Source organism: Protomyctophum bolini, assembly GCF_963924005.1.
Source record: "Protomyctophum bolini genome assembly, chromosome: 10".
NCBI lineage: Eukaryota > Metazoa > Chordata > Actinopteri > Myctophiformes > Myctophidae > Protomyctophum > Protomyctophum bolini.
This window is the reverse complement of record NC_137871.1, coordinates 46,043,568-46,053,567: the sequence shown is the minus strand read 5'-3', so window position 1 is coordinate 46,053,567 and position 10,000 is coordinate 46,043,568. Positions and strand designations below refer to the sequence as shown.

Sequence of the window (10,000 nt, the reverse complement as noted above, 5' to 3'; positions counted from 1 at the left end):
AGGCGATTGAAAGAAACACATTATTATTATAAAAATCGAAGAACGACTGACATTTTTAGAATCTGATCTCAGGTCAGAATGGGTTCATCAGACCAGTGTGTGTCCAGTGGAAACCTGGTGTGAATCTGATCTCAGGTCAGAATGGGTTAATCAGACCAGTGTGTGTCCAGTGGAAACCTGGTGTGAATCTGATCTCAGGTCAGAATGGGTTAATCAGACCAGTGTGTGTCCAGTGGAAACCTCGGGTGAATCTGATCTCAGGTCAGAATGGGTTAATCAGACCAGTGTGTGTCCAGTGGAAACCTCGTATGAATCTGATCTCAGGTCAGAATGGGTTAATCAGACCAGTGTGTGTCCAGTGGAAACCTTCGTATGAATCTGATCTCAGCTCAGAATGGGTTAATCAGACCAGTGTGTGTCCAGTGGAAACCTGGTGTGAATCTGATCTCGGGTCAGAATGGGTTAACGAGCTGTCACTCACCGTCCAGCCCCGTGACCCTGACGACCTCTGTCACGTAGACGGCGATGACGTTGAGGCCGCTGGCCGCGCCCTCCGCCAGGAAGAGGATCACCATGGAGACCACCTGTAAACACACACAGGTCAAAGGTCATCACCATGGAGACCACCTAAACACACAGGTCAAAGGTCATCATCATGGTAACCAACTGTAAACAAACACACGTCTGTCACAACGTCTGTGAAAACAGATTTTCACATTTCTTTCTGCAATTACTTTTGCACCAAAAACACTCCTTGGGCATATAAAAAACGGACATATAGCCACTTATAACCACATGTACCCCAAATAACCCAAGATGTGCCGACTTCATTCATCACGTTGAGACCATTATTTTGTGATGTGACGGTCGTTTTTAGCCCAAAGGTCGGAGTGTATTTTGTGCAAAACTAAATGGATTCAGAATCCTGAAAACCCCCTAGTTTTGGCATGTCATTGTTTTACATGCTACTTAAAGCATGATGAACGTCAGACATTTTTGCAGTTTGCATTATTTGTTAGGAAAATGTTTAAAATTAAATTAGACTCTCTCTCTCCCCTCCCCCTTAGCAGGAGATTCAGGAGACTCACTCTAATGACTAATGTGCTTCATCGGCACTCACTGTCCGCGCACGCACGCGCACACACACACACACACACACACACACACACACACACACACACACACACACACACACACACACACACACACACACACACACACACACACACACACACACACACACACACACACACACACACACACACAAACACACACGGAGACACAGTCTTGTTGGCTCTCAGAGACACCAGTGACGTCATAAGGTCGACTCGGACATTCATGTCCAACTGAAGGACAGCGACAGCTGGGGGGGGCAGACACCCGAGTGGGGGGTGTCTGCCCACACACACACACTCACACTCACACACACACTTATACGCAATCGGACACTCCTCCATCCTGTGATTGACCCCCCCTCTCATGAGGTCAAGGTTGGACACACAACTGTCCCTCTGCACCTGTTCACACACACACACACACACACACACACACACACACACACACACACTGGGACGTGGAAAACCAGAGCAGGAAGGATGGAGTATGGATGCACTCAGACATGAGCAGGACAGACCGACGTTTAGCGTCTTACCGTTGACACCTTATAGAAGTTCTCCTGACCAAGATACCACTCTAGAGACAACACTGCATTCTGGGAGACGGCCAGGGAGACACACAGAGAGAGAGAGGACAGCAGCAGGGACGGATGGAGACACAGATATAGAAGGACAGACAGAGACACAGAGAGAGGACAGCAGCAGGGACGGATGGAGACACAGATATAGAAGGACAGACAGAGACACAGAGAGAGGACAGCAGCAGGGACGGATGGAGACACAGATATAGAAGGACAGACAGAGACACCGATACAGAGGGACAGACAGAGAGACAGAGGGACAGACAGAGAGACAGACAGAGGGACAGACAGAGAGACAGAGGGACAGACAGAGAGACAGACAGACAGAGAGACAGAGGGACAGACGGCATCAGAACGGATATAAGCAGGCGTGAGATTAGGGGAGAGGAGATTGGGGGAGGGAGGGAGGGGGGGGGGATCAGGAGGAAGATTATCGGGTTTTGGAGGGAAGTGGAGATCGGGGGGGAGGGGAGGGGGGAGGGGGAGGGGAGGGGAGCAGACAGAGATAGCAGGGTGAAGAAAACACCAACAGAGGAAAACATTAGTGTTTTATAGTTTAACGAATTTCAAACATTAGTGTTTAATAGTTCTACTAATTTAAAACATTAGTGTTTTATAGTTCTACTAATTTAAAACATTAGTGTTTCATAGTTTTACTAATTTAAAGTGTTTTAAAGGAAAATAGTTAAAAACAACGGGAGGAAAAACACCCTTTTAGAAGTTAGAGAAACAGAGACTGATGATTATTAACTACAACCTTTTAGCAGAAGGATGAATTCATATTAAAGAAAGGATGAATAGACATTAAAATAAAGGATATTAAATAAAGGATGAATAGACATTAAAATAAAGGATATTAAATAAAGGATGAATAGACATTAAAATAAAGGATATTAAAGAAAGGATGAATAGACATTAAAATAAAGGATATTAAAGAAAGGATGAATAGACATTAAAATAAAGGATATTAAATAAAGGATGAATAGACATTAAAATAAAGGATATTAAAGAAAGGATGAATAGACATTAAAATAAAGGATATTAAAGAAAGGATGAATAGACATTAAAATAAAGGATATTAAATAAAGGATGAATAGACATTAAAATAAAGGATATTAAATAAAGGATGAATAGACATTAAAATAAAGGATATTAAAGAAAGGATGAATAGACATTAAAATAAATATATTAAAGAAAGGGTAAATAGACATCAAGGATGAAGCGAAACATAAGCAGCGTTAGTCCCTAGTGAACAGTCTCTAGTGAACAGTCCCTAGTGAACACTGGGGAGGCACTGGGGAGACACTGGGGAGGCACTGGGGAGACATTGGGGAGGCACTGGGGAGGCACTGAGGGGGACACTGGGGAGGCACTGGGGAGGCACTGGGGAGACATTGGGGAGACATTGGGGAGGCACTGGGGAGGCACTGAGGGGGACACTGGGGAGGCACTCGGGGGACACTGGGGAGGTACTGGGGAGCCACTGGGGAGGCACTGGGCAGACACTGGGGAGGCACTGGGGAGACACTTAGGGGGACACTCAGGGGGACACTGGGCAGACACTCAGGGGACACTGGGGAGGACGGGAGGTACTGGGGAGCCACTGGGGAGGCACTGGGGAGGCACTCAGGGGGACACTGGGGAGGTACTGGGGAGCCACTGGGGAGGCACTGGGCAGACACTGGGGAGGCACTGGGCAGACACTGGGGAGGCACTGGGCAGACACTGCAGGGCAAACACTGGGGGGACACTGGGGAGGCACTGGACATTTCATATCACACACACACACACACACACACACACACACCATGATTCACTAGCCCTCTTAAAAAAAGGTAAACTATTCTTACTATATATTCAATATATTATAAGTAGTGTTATATAGTGTATAATATAATAATATATATTATACTATATTAGATCTGAGATCCACAACCTATTAGGATGGATACATACAGAAGGACCTTTGGCCCAGCGGGTCAACGGGAACACACACACGCCCCATAGGATCCCTCCTTAAGGGAATCGAACCCGGGCAGCTCCAGTGCTCTCCGCGGGTCAGACGAAGAGCACTAGAGCTCCACTAGATTGTTACACTCTCATAAAAGGGTCCAATTGGTTCCATGTGTTACACTCTCAATATACAGTAAGTGTGTGTGTGTGTGTGTGTGTGTGGGGGGGGTCACTCTGTCCTTGAAATTAAAGTTCTGCTGATTGCAGCTTTAATTAATGACACTTAATGACACGCACGCGCTCGGTGCTTACCTCAGCGGTAGACTGCAACACGTGTCTCCCCAGAACAGACTCCAGGTACCGCTGGACGTCTTCGCAGGTTCCGAGCACCAGGGAGCGGAGGCTGACGCGATGGGTGTCCGCCTCGGGGCTGCCCTGGCCGGGCATGCTGCTGGCCTGATGACCGCTGATCAGAGCCAGCAGGAGGAGGAGGGATAGAGGCACACACACACGGCCGCTGATGGGCCGCATCGCTCCGATGTGGTTTATAGAATTATACATTACACCCCCCAGAAAAGACCAAATGTTCTAGTTGATTTGAAAACTGTTACAGCGATAAGAATTAGATGCTCAGTGGAGGTGCAAGAAGTTAAAAATATATATACGGTTGGTGTTTCAATTAAAGCTCAAAGGGAATACATAAATATAGCCTAGAAGAAGACAGAAGAGGCGATCTCAAAAAAGGTTTGTTTAAAAAAAAGGAGAGTATTCGAGTTGATAAAGTTATAGTTCATATAGACGTATTAGACTGTTATAAAGTAGGCTATAGCCTATACTGACTGGACTTCACAAACTTTAGACACATGTGATTCCTGTCTGTCTGTCTGCACAGTGAGGATCTATAAATCAGTTATAAATGGGTCGGTGTTGACAGCATGCAGTTAAACTAACATACAGTGTGTGAGAGTTTAAACACACAGGGATCTCCTGAAGAAAAAGCAAACATTTACATTAGGCTCCTGTATAGAAAACTGATCTCTCAACTTATAAGGCTAGAATTATAACTTTCCTCAAGAAGCCAATACAACAATAATAAATAGATAGATAGATATCCGTGCTGTCTGTCTGTCGAGGATGTGACTATATTTGGTCATAAAACGTGACAGGCCATCTCAGATACAACACGATCCGAAACCACGGTTCGTGTTTACACTTTAGAAACGGTCTAAAAACGGTTTAAAAAGCGGTTTAAAAACAATGTCCAATGTAGCCTACAATGTCCAACTTCTTTTCTTTTCACGTAGCTTTGCGCGTAAAAAGCCAAAACGCGATGACGTGGATGTCGCCGCAGCGCAGGGGTTAAAATCCTTCCAGTCCGACGTTAGGATGAGATGAGATGACGTAACGTATAGATGAATGAATCCTTAATGATTAATTAATAAGCCCTTTATTTATGAGGGAAGTTAAAACTTTCCTCAGATCCAAAACAGATCCTGTTTCTCCTCCTGTCTGCCGTGCACGCGATGCGCGCTCCCTCTATTTTTACAGTCTGCTGCTAAACCAACTGAACCGGTCCATGGGGGGGGGGGGGGGGGGGCGGGGCCCGCAATGCATGCCGGGAGTTGTGGTCCGTTGACTTGTGTCAATGTTTTTTTTAGATTTTTTTTTTAGAAGTGGAAGTGGCTATTGGGTCAATCAGGGGTCCTTGACGGGGGGTTCAGGTGGACATGCCAGGGACCCCCATTAGAAGAGACATGCCAGGGACCCCCATTAGAAGAGACATGCCAGGGACCCCCATTAGGAGAGATATGCCAGGGACCCCCATTAGGAGAGATATGCCAGGGACCCCCATTAGGAGAGATATGCCAGGGACCCCCATTATAAGAGATAAGCCAGGGACCCCCATTAGGAGAGATATGCCAGGGACCCCCATTAGGAGAGATATGCCAGGGACCCCCATTAGAAGAGACATGCCAGGGACCCCCATTAGAAGAGATATGCCAGGGACCCCCATTAGAAGAGATATGCCAGGGACCCCCATTAGAAGAGACATGCCAGGGACCCCCATTAGAAGAGACATGCCAGGGACCCCCATTAGAAGAGATATGCCAGGGACCCCCATTAGAAGAGACATGCCAGGGACCCCCATTAGAAGAGATAAGCCAGGGACCCCCATTAGAACATAATATTCCAGGGACCCCCATTAGAAGAGATATGCCAGGGACCCCCATTAGAAGAGATATGCCAGGGACCCCCATTAGAAGAGGCATGCCAGGGACCCCCATTAGGAGAGATATGCCAGGGACCCCCATTAGAAGAGGCATGCCAGGGACCCCCATTAGAAGAGGCATGCCAGGGACCCCCATTAGAAGAGGCATGCCAGGGACCCCCATTAGGAGAGATATGCCAGGGACCCCCATTAGAACATAATATTCCAGGGACCCCCATTAGAAGAGATATTCCAGGGACCCGCATTAGAAGAGGCATGCCAGGGACCCCCATTAGAAGAGACATTCCAGGGACCCCCATTAGAAGAGGCATGCCAGGGACCCCCATTAGAAGAGACATTCCAGGGACGCCCATTAGGAGAGATATGCCAGGGACCCCCATTAGAAGAGATATGCCAGGGACCCCCATGAGAGAAGATTTGTACAGCTCTAGCAGTGATTCTCAACCCAGGACCCTCAGGTTGACATGCATTAGTTCTACGGACCCCCATTTAATGGCATTTCTATCTCTGGGACCCCCAATTTATATTGTAAAATCAATGTTAATTTAACTCTGAGTGGACAAATGGACCCATAAGGGTCCATTTGGTTCCATGTGTTACACTCTCAGAGTTACAGACCCATAAGGGTCCATTTGCTCTCCCAGTAGAACTACAAGACAATCACACTCGTGTGAAGTGAGCAGCACTATTATCATCTAGTTACATCACATTACGTTGTGCGCGCGCGCACACACACACACACACACACACACACACACACACACACACACACACACACACACACACACACACACTTGCTCAACAAGTCATTTTATGCTTCTGAAAATAGCCGATCTACAAGCTCACTATTTTCGGCACGCATGCAGCTCAGTATAAATTAGTCCACTGTTGTTTTTAGCAGCACATTTAGATGTTAGTTTTAGTCATAGTCTCTTGAATAGCTTTCATTTGGAATGTTTTATCATAAGATCTTAGTCGACTAAATATACAGGTGATTTAGTCGACTAAAATGTATTTCGGCGGGCATTGATGAAAGTAGCTGATCACTCTGAGCTTGTAGATCTGCTATTTTCAGCATGCAACCAAGTGTAAAATGACTCTTACTGGATCTCTTGTCCACTAAGTCCCTTCCTAGCATTTTAGTTTAGTTTGTATTTGTTGACAAAATTGTCAGTATATATTTAGTCTTAGTTTTAGTCATCGTAGCTAATTAGTTCTCATTTAGTTTCCATGTAGTTTTCGTCAGTCTTAGTTTTAGTCGACTAAAACAACTGTTCTGCAGCAGAAAGGTGGAAGTGACTGAAGCCCACCGTGTTCCTCTCGCCAGCACAGTTGTTTTCCTCGACTAAAACAACGACGAAAAATGTTCATCGACGACCTTTTTTCAACTGAATGAAGCTAAACCAACGCGTCTTCACGCGGCGGAGGCGTGTGCACGTAACGAGCAACGCGCGTAACAAATTCACGGGAGCGCGCTCACGTAAATACGCGTAGCGTTGTCGCACCGCGACTCCTCCGAGCAAAAAGCGCAGGTCTCGTCGAAAATGAAACTAGAGGCGCGTTTTATTATCGCTCCACGTTTGAAACAAACACTCCAAGTAAGTAAAACATTTAGACGCGCGGGAAGCGAACGCAGCTCGTACATATTTAACTTAAGTTATTTTTAAGTTAAGTTTTTAACTCAGCCATAACCATATAAGGAGTCCCCAAAGCAGCTCCATATATGGGCACAAGTTGGACCACGCCATCACACTCATGTCACCATGACTCAGCCATGACCATATAAGGAGTCCCCGAAGCAGCTCCATATATGGGCACAAAAGCGTGACACACGGACACACAGACAGACAGACATGATCTGCTAGGTCTCATAGTAAGTGCTCACTGCGTTCGCAAACATTTAGACGAACACGGATGGACAGGAAGCAGTCAGGTTTCTACCACACTTTAATACAGCATCAATTCAACCATAGTCTCTCAAGACAGACTGTTGCCTCGCGTCAACTAGTCTGTCGGCAAGCAGTAGAAAGAAACGTATCACTGGCCTACAAGTATGGACGCTGTAGTTCAGGAAGTCAGCCGCGCAATCACCCAATCACATTTAGTGGGCGGGATTTACATGTGTGTGCAGCGAGGACATTTCGTCCCACTGGAAGCAAACCTACACGCTTCCATTATTATTGAACATGGCTTCCTCTGGTCAACAAACAACACCAAAGATTAAGAAACCTATTACGAATGTATGTAGAGTTTGTGGAGATTATTTAAAGTATGGAGTAAAAGGACAAGTATTTAATTTATTCACAAATCAGGGATTGGAGACTAGTTTGGAAGCTATAACCGAAGAACCTGTTGTTGCAGACGATCCACTGTTGAACAAATAAGTGTAAACTCCGTCAAACTAAATGTAATGTAAACTGTGTACAGTACAAAGTATGAATAAAAGCGTTGGTTATGATTAAGTGTAACTTCAATCAAATGCGTTAATTGTGTTGTGTGCTAATATTTACGTTTCCCAACAAATGACCCCTTTATTTAAGCAACTTCAGAACAGTCCGTGAACGTACAAATATAACGGACGTAAAACAAATGTATTTTGCAGTACAAATTAAAGTTATAAAAGCTTTGGTTTAGTGTTCAATCTGAAAGTGAATTGATTTGGAAACCGCGGGGGCTCCTTTTCACACTGTTTCACAAATCACATTAGGATACAAAGCCTTTCAGACGTGGTATTATCTATATTTTTGCTTTAAACTTTGAGAAGGGGTCCATTACGTTTTACAGGTCAACAAGGACCCATTATCTAGTGTAATCAATTAATATAAATCCTCTTACATTAGCTACATTTATTGTCTAAATTTCAAATTGTGTTGCATATTTATAATAAACTTGATTTAATGGATGGTTGGGTCCATATGATCGTTTGACAGTACTAAAAGTACATTCAGTGTATTTTATTTTAGACACCCCTTAAATACTCAGCACTTGATCAAAATGGGTGATCTATAAGGTCACAATACTATAGCACTGAGATGCATTGTGACTCGTGAGTTTAAAGCTGGCTGTTTTTCTGCATGCCATGATGCAACATGCATAAGTAGTAGTACACATGGTTAAATTTTATTTTCTAGCATTATTATGATTAAATGTTAATAAACGGCATGTTTTCAGAGTCTGTAGATGCATTCTGCCCAGCACATGCTGCAGAAATGCCTCGCTCCGTCAACATTTTCACTTGCTCTTCCATTATAGAAATGAGTGGGCATATAACTAAAAGGATAGCGTCCTTTAGCCATCTCTCTGGAAAGGCTTCGGAAAGTAGGGAACACACCGTTGGCCAAGCTTGATATACGAGGCTTTTTCCAAAACCAGTAGGTAAACATAATAAAACATCTCGTCGATCGATTAAATATTTCAAACAAATGTGCTGAAGCGGTTTGATATGTTCAACATTGTGTAGAACAGCAACTCTCCTTAGCACACTAGCAAAATTTTCCTCCTCCGTTACATCCATGTTTTGTTCCGCAAAGGAATGGTTGAAAGTAGGAATGAAAACTGTGCGACACAGCGGTAGTAGTGGAACTCGGCGGAAAAGCAAGGGCCTTTTCCGGTTGATCGAAATTCTAAACAGACGTTGCCCCCAGAGTCTAATTTCGAGGAACAACAGCGGAGGCGCTGTTTTCCCGAATATTTGACGATGGGATTCTCAGATTGATTCAACCATGATGTCACCATGATGTCACCCGTGATGTCATCCATGATGTCACCTATGATGTCACCATGATGTCATCCATGATGTCGAAAACTGTTACTTTTCAAAGAAATGTAAAGAAAAGAAAATGACTCTGCGTTCCAAAGGATCTGATTTAGCCTATTATTAATATTAATAATCCATCAATGCTTTTCAGAAACAACAACATTAGTGAATAGGAGATAATCTACCCGGCAACAGGTGACCGTGTTCTTTAACACAATACTGAATAAACTAACATTATTATAAAAACACAACCATAAGGAGAAAGATGCAATAATGAAACACAGATCCCGACACGTTAGATTAGAACAGAATTATTGTAACATTTAAAATGTTAATCCCAATCTGGGTTAGGGAGGGAAACCCC

At 44.5% G+C, this 10,000-nt stretch overlaps 2 protein-coding genes and 1 long non-coding RNA gene across 5 annotated transcripts in view; 1 reads left to right on the top strand and 2 right to left on the bottom strand.

The window, feature by feature from the left end:
• The window catches only part of LOC308322506 (uncharacterized protein), a 10,386-nt gene extending 5,201 nt beyond the window's left edge, over positions 1-5,185 (bottom strand). For 2 of the 3 annotated variants that reach the window (XR_013964728.1, XM_080773797.1), the window contains exons 1-3: positions 3,962-5,185; positions 1,652-1,711; positions 482-584 (exon numbers count right to left, since the gene is read on the bottom strand). Coding sequence is in view for 2 of the 3 variants with exons in the window: in XM_080773797.1 (XP_080629923.1) it covers positions 482-584; positions 1,652-1,711; positions 3,962-4,210 (412 nt within the window). In the remaining variant the exon portion in view is untranslated. The remainder of the gene's footprint in view (positions 1-481; positions 585-1,651; positions 1,712-3,961) is intronic. The other variant, XM_080773798.1, reaches the window with a different exon arrangement.
• The window catches only part of LOC308323011, a 411,264-nt gene that overhangs the window by 228,653 nt on the left and 172,611 nt on the right, over positions 1-10,000 (top strand). The gene's annotated exons all lie outside the window — the stretch shown is intronic.
• Positions 7,833-10,000, bottom strand: part of rnf20 (ring finger protein 20, E3 ubiquitin protein ligase) — a 50,916-nt gene continuing 48,748 nt past the window's right edge. Inside the window, exon 23 of the mRNA XM_080773871.1 lies at positions 7,833-10,000. This exon is cut by the window's right edge and continues 1,081 nt beyond it. The gene's annotated coding sequence lies outside the window, so the exon portion shown is untranslated.